The sequence below is a fragment of the Apodemus sylvaticus genome, chromosome 7, assembly GCF_947179515.1.
Source record: "Apodemus sylvaticus chromosome 7, mApoSyl1.1, whole genome shotgun sequence".
Taxonomy (NCBI): Eukaryota; Metazoa; Chordata; class Mammalia; order Rodentia; family Muridae; genus Apodemus; species Apodemus sylvaticus.
This window is the reverse complement of record NC_067478.1, coordinates 37,941,777-37,955,346: the sequence shown is the minus strand read 5'-3', so window position 1 is coordinate 37,955,346 and position 13,570 is coordinate 37,941,777. Positions and strand designations below refer to the sequence as shown.

Genomic DNA, 13,570 nt, shown 5'->3' with positions numbered 1-13,570 from the left:
CTCTTCAAACTATTCCACAAAATAGAAACAGAAGGAACACTACCCAATTCCTTCTATGAAGCCACAATTACGCTGATACCAAAACCACACAAAGATCCAACAAAGAAAGAGAACTTCAGACCAATTTCCCTTATGAACATCAATGCAAAAATACTCAATAAAATTCTTGCCAACCGAATCCAAGAACACATCAAAACGATCATCCACCATGATGAAGTAGGCTTTATCCCGGGAATGCAGGGTGGTTTCAATATACAGAAATCCATCAATGTAATCCACTACATAAACAAACTCAAAGAAAAAAAACCACATGGTCATTTCATTGGATGTTGAAAAAGCATTTGACAAAATTCAGCATCCTTTCATGCTTAAAGTCTTGGAAAGAAAAGGAATTCAAGGCCCATACCTAAACATAGTAAAAGCAATATACAGCAAACCAGTAGCCAGCATCAAACTAAATGGAGAGAAAATTGAAGCAATCCCACTAAAATCAGGGACTAGACAGGGCTGCCCCCTTTCTCCTTATCTTTTCAATATTGTACTTGAGGTACTAGCTCAGGCAATTCGACAACATAAGGAGGTAAAAGGGATACAAATTGGAAAGGAAGAAGTCAAACTATCATTATTTGCAGATGACATGATAGTCTACCTAAGTGACCCAAAAAACTCCACTAGAGAACTCCTACAGCTGATAAACAACTTCAGCAAAGTGGCAGGTTATAAAATCAACTAAAGCAAATCAGTGGCCTTCCTATACTCAAAGGATAAGCAGGCTGAGAACGAAAATAGGGAAATGACCCCCTTCACAATAGCCACAAACAGTACTCTTACCAAACATGTGAAAGATCTGTATGACAAGAACTTCAAGACTCTGAAGAAGGAAATGGAAGAAGACCTCAAAAAATGGGAAAACCTCCCATGCTCATGGATCGGTAGAATCAATATAGTTAAAATGGCCATTTTGCCAAAAGCAATATTTTAGTTATTCTTTATTTTTTAGTTATCTAGTTATTAGTGGAAACTTGTGCATATGAATATGTGTCCCAGTGAAGGCCACAAGAGGGCGCATACCAGGGAGCTGGTTGTGAGCCACCCAACAAGGAACAGAGGTTGCGTCATCCTCAGGCCCTTTATAAGCAATTTTTGAATATGACAGCATAATAGCTTTCTGCGCAAACTTTGTTGATATGAGCATGTTTTGGCACTGAGTATAATGGACATTTGTAAGATCAAATAAGTATAAGCACACTAATGCTCATGATACTCAGTGTCTAGGCTGCTGTATCCAGTCCCAAACTCAGTATAATAATCTTTCATCACCAAAGATATTTTATTCACATTTCTAACACAAATGAGTTATTTTGGTTGTGACTTATATAACTAATTCCAAACTGAAAACAAATAGCTTCTGGGGTTTTTTTTGTTTGTTTGTTTGTTTGTTTGCTTGTTTATTTGAGTCAGGGTTTCTCTGTGTAAAAGATCTCTGGGTATCTTAGAATTGCTATGTAGCCCAGACTGGCCTCAAACTCAGAGATCCACCTGCCTCTGCCTTGAGTGCTGCAATTAATGGGGTACACCACCATACCTGGCTCTCTTTCCACTCTTTAAGGGTCTACCAAGCCATGTTCTTCACAACCTTTGCTCTGCCTTTCCCCTGTTTCTTTTCTCTTTTGGCCTTCAGTCTTTTTCTTTGCCTCTGGTTCATCCACCCTGGGTACTAGGCATGTTGGTCTAAAGTCTTTCTGTTTCTCCTAATTTCAGTTTCCATTTCATGTTATCCTTTTCATCATCCATGTCATATTGCATTTTCTCCTGGCAATGTTTGGGTACCACCACAGTTTCTATTTCAATGAGGTTCATTAAAGCATCACCATCAACTCTGAGAATATTTTTAAGTCTGTTGAGCTCCCTTGATGAATTCTTCTTTCTTTTCTCAGCAAGCATCTTCCTTTTCCACTTACCCCACAACCTTTGACCCATGATTTACCTGAGAAACACTACTGCTGACCATGCTTAGAACACCAACCGGAAGCACAGACACTTCCAGCTGTAAATCTGGTACTTTTATACTATGAAATATTACACAGCTATTTTTTAAAATGACATCATGAAATTTTCAGGAAAATAGATGGAATTACTGAAAAACACCCTGAATGAGGTAACAGAGACCCATAAAGACTAGCCTGGTATGCATTCAATTATAAGTGGTTCTTAATTGTTAAGTAAATGATAATCATGCTGAAGACCACCAACCCAGACAGGCCAATTAACAAGGAGGGTTCTACCAGGGCCAAATGTATGTCACTGACAAGGAGGAAGTAGGATACATTTGAGGGTAGACTAGGGTAGGTAGGGATGGGAACAGAAGGAATCAAGTTCTCAAGGAGGAATAGAGGGAGAGTATGGGAGAGTCAACTGGAAATGGTTGACTTTTGGAGCTGATGTAGAAATCTAGTGAAATGGAAAATCCCTGGAATGTACAAAGGTGACCCTAAAGACCATTCTCAGCAATGGAGGATGCAGAGCCTGGACCAGCCATATTCTATAACCAGGCAACTTACAGTGGTGGGATTGCAACATGAACCCAGGTACAGTCCTTATACCTACAATCTATCCTGCCTGAAAGATGTGCTGGGGCAATGGAGAAAAACTTTTGGGAGTAGTCAAATTGTGAGTGGTCTAATTCAAACCACACAACAAGAGAGGGAGCCATGTCTGACACTACCTGGATAATCAAGAAATAGAGACTGAATAGACAAGGACCTAGGGTAGGAAAAATAAGTCCATGAAATGATTCCTAGTGGTATTCTGCTTCACTCATAGATTGGGGCCTAGTTCAATAATCATCAAAGACACTTTCCCTAGAAGTTGATGACAGTCAGTGTAAGACTCATAGCTATACATTAGATGAAGAGAGAGAACACAAATTGGAGTACTCCATTTAGGTCTTTGCCCTCAGAGCTCAAGGAATCCTATGGCTGCGGGGGAGGAAGACTTTTTTTTTTTTTTTTTTTGAGACAGGGTTTCTCTGTGTAGCAATGGCTGTCTTTGAAGTCACTCTGTAGAACAGGCTGGACTTGAACTCAGAAATCTGCCTGCCTCTGTCTCCCAAGTAGTAGGCTTAAAGGTGTGCACCACAACTGCTCAGCAAGGGGTAGGGGAGGAAGAATAATAAGAGTCAGAGGAATCAAGGACACTAGGATAATACAACCCACAGAATCAACTAAGCAGGGACTGAAGCAGCAATCCTGGGGCATTGGTCTGTGCTTTGGGTCCTCTGCAGGTTATGGCTTTTAGCTTGTGGCTTTGTAGGACTCCTAAAATTGGAAAGAGGTCTGACTCTTTTGTCTGCTTTTGAGACACATTTCCTGCTAGAGTTGCCTTGCCCAGTTTTGGACTGGGAAAAATGGAAGAAGGAGAGGATATGATCAGGCTGTATTGTATTTAAGAATAAATTTTAAAATGTATATACATCAGTTTTGTGTTTCAGCTTATTACATTGAATTCAAAAGATAACAATAATTAAATAAGAAAGGATCTATATTCTATATTTTGTAAAAAGTAGCCAAAATGAAGGCCTTTTGCCCACCCCAAATGTGCATTTGAGGAACTTGGAACAGGAGATAAGCCCCTGAGATGCCATGACTGTTCTTCTGTTTCTTTAAAGATTTATTTATTATTATATGTAAGTGCACTGTCGCTGTCTTCAGACACCAGAAGAGGGCATCAGATCTTATTACAGATGGTTACGAGCCATCATGTACTTGCTGGGATTTGAACTCAGGAACTTCAGAAGAGCAGTCAGTACTCTTGACCACTGTGTGTTTTAGATCTTATATTAATTTAAGGCAATTTCTTATATTGTATAGTCACCCAAGAAACCTTCTTCAACTCCCTCTTCCTTGGTGTGCCTATTTTGAAGCAGATGTTCTGGTGCTCTGGCTCTTATGATGTATCTGCCTCTTCTGCAAAGTTTCCTGAGTGTTACATATAAGATGTTGTATTGTAGATGTATCAAAAATTATGTTTTAAGTCTGGAATGTAATCTTTCAGGAAATTGGGGAATTCAGATTTTCTCAAGAATTCTGAGCCGGGTGGTGGTGGCACAGGCCTTTAATCCCAGCACTTGGGAGGCAGAGGCAGGTGGATTTCTGTGTTCAAGGCCAGCCTGGTCTTCAGAGAGAGTTCCAGGACAGCCAGGGCTACACAGAGAAACCCTGTCTCAAAAAAACACAAAAAATTCTCTGTGACATTATTTAAATGCAACCCCAACATTTGCTTTCTCTTTTTCTAATAGAAATGGGTGCATTAGAAATATAAAACACCTCATCATCCCCTTTGAACTTAATGTTTCTATGTGTTGAGATCTTATTGAATTGTATGATTGTTGATTATTCTTCTCAAATACCTGGTGCTGGCCAAGTAGTCATCACGTGTGATTTCTTATGTATACTGTCTTCTTGATCACTCTAGTCTTTTCTAAGATAATATTTGAAATATGATTCCTAAAGGGACACCCTAAGTTCTGAGGTCTCTGTATAGTCCTTGGTGTAATATTCTGGTCAGAGCCTAGGCGTCACACAAGTCAAACTTTATGTGAACAAATAAATGTTCAAGGCAGTAAAATCTTTTCTCCACGTTGGGATATTAAGAAGCGTAACTTAGATTATGCCTTTAGGAACAACATGATAAAGACAGAGGGAACCATGCTGGCTAACCAAAGGAAGGCAAAAATTTAAGATTTCTAAAAGTCTAGGATGATGAAAGAAAGTGGCCTTGGATGGACATTACAATCTACTTCTCTCAGTGTTCTCAGGTGCACAGGACACTCTAGCAAACCACCAATGAGAGGTTTCCAGAAGAGAATTGTAGCTTTTGAATGTCATAAAACAATTGTGTGTTCTCAGACTGGAAGAATAATCGATATTTAAAGCTGTTTTATGTTGGGGACAATTAACATGTTTCAGGTGTGTCCACAACATAAAGAGCTATAAAATAATGGAAATAAAAGAAGAGCGGGAAACTCACTTTCGTTTCTTTCTAGGAAAAAAAATCCCTTTTCTCTGAATGATGAGAGCATGGTTCGTTCACAGATGGTAAATAATTATATTTGTTGATATCAAATAGGGATTCAAGCTTTTATTGATCAACAAATCTGCCTACAGTACATCTCTGTACCTCTGCCTGATACCACTAAGCTAGAATCACATAGATACATAATAATTCAATAGTCCTGGAATCCCACTTTGTATACTGAGCACACTTAAAAGTTCTAATTCTAAGACGGCTGCTGGTGGTGCATGCCTGTAATCCCAGAACTCTGGGAAGCTAAGGCAGGCAGATTTCTGAGTTCGAGGCCAGCCTGGTCTACAGAGTGAGCTCCAGGACAGCCAGGGCTATACAGAGAAACCCTGTCTGGAAAAAACCAACTCCAAAAAAAAACAAAAAATAAATAAATAAATAAATAAATAAATAAATAAATAAATAAATAAATAAAAATTATATCATTGTAATATTTGTCCTAGTTAGGGTTTTACTGCTTTCAACAGACCCCATGACCAAGGCAAGTCTTAAAAAGGACAATATTTAAATAGGGCTGGCTTACAGGTTCAGAGGGTCAATCCATTATCATCAAAGTGGGAGCATGGCAACATCAAAGTGGGAGCAGGCATGTGCAGGCAAAACTGAGGATTCTTTTTTCATTGTTGTTGTTGTTAGTTTATTGAGACAGGGTTTTTACTGTGTAGCCCTGGCTGTCCTAGGAGAGCTGAGGATTCTACATCTTCATCCGAAGGCTGCTAGTGGAAGACTGGCTTCCAGTCAGCTAGGATGAGGGTCTTAAGGCCATAACCACAGTGACACACATATTCCAACATGGACACACCTTCTAATAATGCCATTCCCTGGGCCAAGCATATACAAACCATCACAATATTTAATCACAATAAAGAGGGGACACATTATCATAGAAAAGCACTAGCATACTGGATATAGCTTCCTATGATCATGTGTAGACAGTACAGTAGTAAGGCCTGACAGTGCAATGGAAAGTTCCAGGGCAGTAGCTGTATATGAGGGAACTCTGGGTTACATCCAGGAAACTCACACATCCACCCTCACAATCAAGGAACACGCCAACCTGACCAGTTGGTTTCTCTATGTGGTGATGAAATGTTGGGCAGGTAGTGAGGAGACTGTAATGATCACCGTCCTTCAAACACACAAGAAGAAATGCTCCTTCAGATCCAATCTCAAAATTTCTCTTTTTTAACCAGACATTGTCACAGACCCCTGCAGCCCATTGCTCATGGTCCTTCAAATCCAGCTCCCAGTAATGTTTTCCAGTGGTAAAGCTCTCTGCTCCCCAGGAAGCACGATAGGATTCAGGTACAGCCAGAAATGGATGTTCATTGCAAGGTCTAGAGGTGAATCTTCTGACACCAAAAACTAAGCTTGGGTAACAGTTGTATATGATCAAATTTTGAAAGAAAACCTTCACTGTAGGAAGAGACAAAATTTTAGTTAGCTGGGCCGTGGTGGCACACTCCTTTAATGCCAGCACTTGGGAGGCAGAGGCAGCGGATTTCTGAGATTGAGGCCAGGCTCGTCAACAGAGTGAGATCCAGGACACCCAGGACCACACATAGAGAAACCCTGTTTCAAACAAAACAAAACAAAAAATCAAAAAAAAGAAAGAAATTTTAGTTAAAAACAAATATTTACATTTGTCGGGTGTGAGAGAGAGGGGTCCCTAGAGATTTCCTGGGTTTTAAAAATAGAAAGGCTAAGACTGGAAGGGTGGGTATAGCCCAGGTAAATCAAAGTCAAGAGGTTTCCCAAAGAAACAGAATGAGCACATAATGAAAACTGCTTTGAAAATCTATAGAAGCTGCAGAGGTAGAAGCCACAGCACAGAACTGCACAGTTCTGTCAGGGGCTTTAGTTACACCAGGCAAAAAAGCTGTGTCAGTGCAATGAGGACCCCTGAAGGCTGTACCCCTGAGTCTCCATGAAAAGTTATTCCTTTGTCCTAGGTCATGATTGCTTTCATCTTATGGTTTTGATTTTCATCCCACTATGCAGATTTGTAAGATAAATCTAAGCATGCATTAGAAGTTATTCCCTAGTAGCAATTGTCTGCATTTAATTAAACCCTGGTTGCTCTGATATTCTTTCCTTGTGATGTTACAATCCACATTTTGATCTCCAAGTGTGATTCAGACTGCTCCATGTCTTATCAACTTATTGTATTTTTATTGCCTGTGATATATGACTTTGTCTATTTGGGTTTTGTGTGTGCATGTGCATGTGTGATCATTTCTGTAGATTCTTTGAGACAGGATTTCCTGCTATATACACTTGACTGGCATGGAACTCACTATGTCAATCTATCTGGCCTCAAACTCTTGGGCAATCCTCCTGATTCCATGTTTTTAATACTGGGATTACAAGTAGGTGCCACTATATCTTGTGAATTTTTAATCTATGGAGTATAATACACTGTGAAAATTCAACTGAAAGGTGAGCATGGTTTCACGTGTCTTTAATTAAAGCATTCCAGAGCCAGAGGCAGGTGGATCTCTGTGAGTCCCAGCCCAGCCTGGTTTACAGAGCTAGTCCCAGAATAGCCAGGGATACAAAGAAAAATAATGTCTCTAAAATAAAAAAAAACAATTGCTAAAATATTTAATAGAAATCATACAAATATTTTAATGGCTTAATATATATTAAACTGTCTTGAATTAATCATTCTGTGTGTCTCAAGGAACTAGTGATATTATATTTTAAGCCTGAATCATGTACATCATTAAATTGGTATTCATTAATCTTTGTTTGTGAAAAAAAATCTACCTAAATATGATTACAATGTGGCTTAACTAGACATATATTTTTAGGGAATTAAAATATTCATTGTACAAAGGTCATCTCACTATTGAAGGGCAACTCTGGTCATAATATCAGTGCTGACACTCACCTTGGAAGTACTTGAACCTTGCAGTCAGCCCTGTATTAGGATGGGCACTGAGTTTTGGTTTCATTCTCTGTGTCAGCAGCACTAACTCACTCCTGCAAGGAGAAGATATTGATTGTCATGTGCTACAGACATCATCCCAGCACTGAGGAGAAATCTTCACTGGGAGCTAAGTATTAAAACCCTTGTCACATAACCTGACAACTGAAGTTCAATCTCAGGAACCCATGGTGTAAGGAAAGGACAGACTCCTGAGAGTGCTTCTGTGTCCCGCACACATTTGCACTCACCTAGGTATTCCTAACAAATCAAATTAATAAAAGGAAACACCTGAACATTTTTCACACAGAACATTTTCTGATATTAAAGAAACCCCATGGTCAGGAGACAGGGTGGCTTCCTCTTAGATGCTCTCTCTCAAGCCCTTCCTGTTACCAACCTCTTTCCCATGCTTCCAGCCCCTTTCTTCTACTACCAGGAAAGTACAGCCCATGGGCGTCAATGATTAGGATTTGAAAATGACACATTTTAGTTCAAGACCATTACATACACTGCTTCATTCATAGAGAAAAAGAAAAGACACTGTCTGGTAACGCCAAACAGGCATCATATCCATGAATATAATCCCAAACCCATCATCCATAAACAACTAAGTATTTGCTATACGAAGTATATTTGTACATTGCTAAGAGGGCTTGTTCAGCTTTGTAATTTAGTTCAGGGTATCCTGGCTTACACTGAGGATTAAACTCACCTTCTGAACAAGTCATCCAAATCCTGCAAACAAAACAAGAGAAGTTTAGATATCTGAAGGAACAGCCCACAATATCGTTCTATATATACATATTTTTTTAGAGATTTATTTATTCATTTTATGTATATGAGTACACTCTTGCTCCCTTCAGACACACCAGAAGAGGGCATCAGATCCCATTACAGATGGTTGTGAACCACAATGTGGCTGCTGGGACTTGAACTCAGGACTGCTTGAAGAGCAGTCAGTGCTCTTAACCACTGAGCCATCTCTCTAGTCCATAAAGTTTTATATATAAAGATAATTGCCAGTTGTCACTACACTGATTCATCCTGCAAATGTATTTTCAGGTCCCAGGGTAATGACATGGATTAGCATATGGAAGGAATATTTAATGAAATCAGACTGTGAGAATATTTGAGAAGCATATAGGTAGGAGTTATACACTGCTTTGTAACACGCAGTTGTCTGCAAAGAGGACTTTCTTTGATCTTGTACATAAAGCATGGGATACGTTCATTAAAGATACTTTAAAACTGAGGCCTAAGCCCTACATGGTGCCTCATATCTGTAACTCTAGAATTTTGGGTTTAGGTCTCAGGAATCCTGTGAATCTGAGGCCCATTGTGCCAATAAAGAAGAACATATATCTGCCGGGAGGTGGTGGCACATGCCTTTAATCCCAGCACTTGGGAGACATGTAGATTTCTGAGTTCGAGGCCAGCGTGTTGTACAGAGTGAGTTCCAGGACAGACTGAGTTACATGAGAGACCCTATCTCAAAAACAAAAACAAAAACAAAAACAAAAGAAAAGAAGACAGAAGAACATATATCAAATCCCTCACCTCCAAAGAAATCTCAAAATTACAGCTTTCAAAAAGAACAAACTTTTTGTAGACTACTTTAAAACTGTACTAATATCCAAGTAGAGGTAAAATGGAGTGTTTGGTAACAAGAATCACTTAATTTGGGGTTTCAATGAAGCAAGCTACAAAGTCAAAAAAAAAATTAGATATTCAATGGGGAAACTTCTGACACAATGTCAACAAGCTTGCTATTTTAGGTTATTACAGAAATTATCTCTCCAGATTTTTCTTAAAACCTGATAATAAGTAGAGGGGATATAGAAAGGGATCTCACATGTAACAGTCACGGGTGTGGCCTCAGACAATAAAGCTGTTTCAAGCCCTCTTCCATGCCTACCTGCAGCAGCAGCACCTCATATGGCTTCTGAGACATTGCCTTCAGCTTCTGATACATTTCTATTAGTTGACTCCTCTTGTGGACCATCATGGCTTCACTTTTCTTGAACTCCTCTAAAATAGTGTTGCTTTGATTTTTCATACACACCATATATTGATTCTCTTCTTCTTTGAGAGGTGGATGTAGTTTGCTATACTCTGACCTGATCATTTCCCCCCGTAGGGCCACATAGTGCTGAAGAAAAAGGGACATCCTAGATCACATCTGGAGAGTATTTGATCCTCTCCACTGAGTTCTTCTATGTTTAAATTCACCTACAGGATCTCATCAGGGTGATGCACACACTGATTTACTGACCCCACTTTTCAGAAAATGTAAATCACTTGATTTTATACATTTCTTCATTATTATTAGAGGAAACAAACAAATCCATCCTTTTTTCCCTTACCATTTTCATCTATTAATTGAGATTCTGAGATATCTGGGGGGAAAAGGTTTTGATTGATACAATGTTCACTCAAAAAAGCAACAGAGGCAAAAGCAGGCAGATTTGTGAGTTTGAGGGCAGCCTAGTTTACAGAGTAAGTTCCAGGACTGCCAGGGCTAAACAGAAAAACCCTGTCTCAAAAACCAAAAAAGAAAAAAAAGTGCAACTTTGTACATACATTGTTACCAAAATTACAAGTGGAGTTCATAGAGTCTGATGTACTCTGCTAAACACTCAGAAAATCGCCTATTAATATCAAACTTTTCCCTTTTTAAAAAAGATGTAATATCAAACTTCTCTGCCACACGGCCAGGCCTTTCTCTCTGTGTTCAAAATTGGATTTTGCCTTTAAGAATTTAAGGTTAACATAAAAGAATTTCCTAGCATCACTTCACATGTATGACCCTCAAATTGTGAATGACCAACTTTGCAAGATATCTGCATCTGGTTGACTTTACACATCACTCTCATACCCACCAACCACTGAAAGATTGTTCTCCTCTCTGCATTTAGAGTCTCCTGCTGTTCTTGGATCTTCTTCAATAAAGATGCCATTTTATTTTCAAGTTTCATCTGTAATAAATAAATAAAAGTAAATAATTATATAAGTAAATAAATGAATATCATCCTTACATAAATAATGTAATTTACCTAATGACAAACTCTAGCACTGAACACAATTAATTTATGGAGGGTAGAAGAAGAATCACAGTGCTGTTTCTATTTTATTTTAATAACTATGGAACTTTAGATTTCAGACTATAGAATTACAATCACAACCACCCTGTGCTCAAGTAAAGTGATGGACTGAAAATGATGATTGTCTGGATAATTAGCATCCGACTGGGATCCCCAGATGCTTCTAACCACCTCATTCCAATGTACTTTTGGGATTTTAGTCTCATGTCAGTTTTTAAAGCAGTTTTTAAAGATGTATATTTATGATTATACTTTTCAATGACATGAACATAATGAATCATGAAACTAGAAATGGCATTTATACTTCTGCACCTGTCATGGAATGTTTGTATTTTATCGTCATTCCTCATTCTTTGTTTAAAAACTGGCAAAATTTGGAGCACAGTGGATTCCTCAGAATCAGGACAAGCCTCTCCACATAGTCTGCTAAGCCTCCCTCTCTCAAGCTCTCATTTTTTTTCAGAAATATCACTTACCATTTGCATACAAACATGCACTTCAATGATGCAGTGTCTCTGACCTCTGTGATTCTGGGTGTCAGAACACAATTGACAGAGGAGGACCCTGCTCTCACCAGGGAATGTCGTCTTTCTCTCCTTGTGGGTCATGCACTTTTGATCCTGAGAATGCAAATACTTCATGAGCCTGTTTTTTCTCACAGCAGATACCAGGTAACAGATAGTGATGCTATTTCTGAATGTCCAATTGGATGGTTGCCTACATATAGGGCAGAGGTCAGGGATTCCAACATCTTCTGAAGAAAGGATAAGACAGGCCTTGCAGAAGGTATGGCCACACCTTAAGAAGACTGGATCCATAAAGATGCTCTGGCAAATGAAACAGTTGAGTATTTCCTGGGGGGTTTGCAAAATGTCTGACTCCATTTTTCTGAGGGGGGAAAAGTAGAATTATTATTATTACCAGAGAGGAGCAAGAGACTAGACAAAATGTGATTCAACTTGTAGTTAACTTCTGATTGTGGCAATAAATACAGACTTATTTTGTTTGCCCAACAACTTTTCCCTACATATTGATTGATGTGACACCATTCTAGATCTACCATCTACATTCCTCCTATAGACTTCAGACCACATTGGTAGTTTTCAAAGGCCAGAGACATTCCTCTCCAATGTTATAGAGAAAAAATACCATATGGAGGAATGATCCAAGTCCATCTGCTCTTTTCACTGCAGGCACGTGAGTAAATAGCTCTTTCCTTTGTTGTCTATCCAAGAAAATGCACACTATTTCATGACTTCTCTCCTGAATAGCTTTGTTTGGTATCTGACTTTTAGTTTCTTATTCAGATTCCACTTCCCCATCCCTTGAATCTTCATGGGAAATATCACTCACTTCTCTTTTTCTGCTACAAAATGCCTAAAAGAATAAGAATTTATGCTGTCTTCTTCATGGTGAAGAAGAAATGGTGGCGGGAGCTCAAGGCAGCTGCTCTCCTGACTTCCAAAATCAGGAAGCAAAGAGCAAAGGAAAGCTTGCTCCACAGCTCCCCTTCCCCCTTTTTCCTCATTGGAGCCCTCAACCCATGGACTGGAGGAATGATCTCAGCAACATTTAGTGTGGTTCTTCCCAATTGAATGAATCTAATCCAGTAGATTTTCAAAAATATATCAGGTCATTTCTTCCTTTTTTTTTTTTCCGAGACAGGATTTCTCTGTGTAGCCTTGGCTGTCCTGGAACTCACTCTGTAGGCCAGTATGGCCTGGAACTCAGAAATCCGCCTGCCTCTGCCTCCCAAGTACAGCAATTACAGGTGTGTTCCACCATGCCTGGCTTATCAGGTCAAGTCTAAAGCAATCCTGCTACCCTCAAGTTGAACACAAGGTAAATTCTTTTTTAAATATTTATTTATTTTTTATATATGTTAGTGTACTGTCACTGTCTTCAGACACACTAGGAGAAGGCATTGGATCCCCATTAGAGAAGGTTGTGGTTGCTGGGAATTGAACTCAAGACTTCTGGAAGAGCAGTCAGTGCTCTTAACTGCTCAACCATGCCATCAGCCCAGGGGCAATTCTTTGTAGACTCTTGTTTACTTCCCCAAAAAACAACTCCTGCCTTGAGTTTGTAGGAAGAAATCTTGAAGTATAAATGAAGCTCACGTGTCTATGTGAGACTTGGTTATCTAACCAACAGGTATGCATTTCCCATCTCTTTTAACATTTACATGTAGAAATAATCATCCCAGCAGATGTGGTGCATGCCTTAAATCCCAGGCAGCACTTTTGAAGCAGAGGCAGGCAGATTTCTGAATTCAAGGCCAGCCTAGGCTACAGATTCAGTTCCAGGACAGCCAAGGATATACAGAGAAACCCTGTCTCAAAAAACACAAAAAGAAAAAAAGAATAGAAAAGGAAAGAAAGAAAGAAAGAAAGAAAGAAAGAAAGAAAGAAAGAAAAAGAAAGAGAGAGAGAAAGAAAGAGAGAAAGAAAGAAAG

At 39.1% G+C, this 13,570-nt stretch overlaps 1 protein-coding gene and 1 pseudogene across 1 annotated transcript; both read right to left on the bottom strand.

The window, feature by feature from the left end:
* Positions 1 to 1,612: 1,612 nt before the first annotated feature.
* On the bottom strand, positions 1,613 to 1,980 carry LOC127689679 (protein LLP homolog; annotated as a pseudogene).
* Positions 1,981 to 6,004: 4,024 nt separating this feature from the next.
* Positions 6,005 to 11,999, bottom strand: LOC127688320 (tripartite motif-containing protein 43A-like). Its single transcript, XM_052186829.1, has 6 exons — positions 11,592 to 11,999; positions 10,894 to 10,989; positions 9,930 to 10,163; positions 8,727 to 8,749; positions 7,976 to 8,067; positions 6,005 to 6,498 (listed from the first exon to the last, which is right to left on the bottom strand). Exons 1-6 carry the CDS (start codon positions 11,997 to 11,999, stop codon positions 6,005 to 6,007), a joined length of 1,347 nt encoding a protein of 448 aa, XP_052042789.1.
* Between the last annotated feature and the right edge of the window lie 1,571 nt (positions 12,000 to 13,570).

Excerpts from the sequence above, each read along its gene's own strand:
- LOC127688320 (XM_052186829.1), bottom strand. The coding sequence starts at position 11,999 with ATGGAGTCAGACATTTTGCAAACCCCCCAGGAAATACTCAACTGTTTC. Across the intron at positions 10,990-11,591 it reads TGCATGTTTGTATGCAAATG|ATGAAACTTGAAAATAAAAT; the intron begins GTAAGTGATATT and ends TATTTATTACAG. Across the intron at positions 8,750-9,929 it reads ATGAGGTGCTGCTGCTGCAG|GATTTGGATGACTTGTTCAG; the intron begins GTAGGCATGGAA and ends TTTTGTTTGCAG.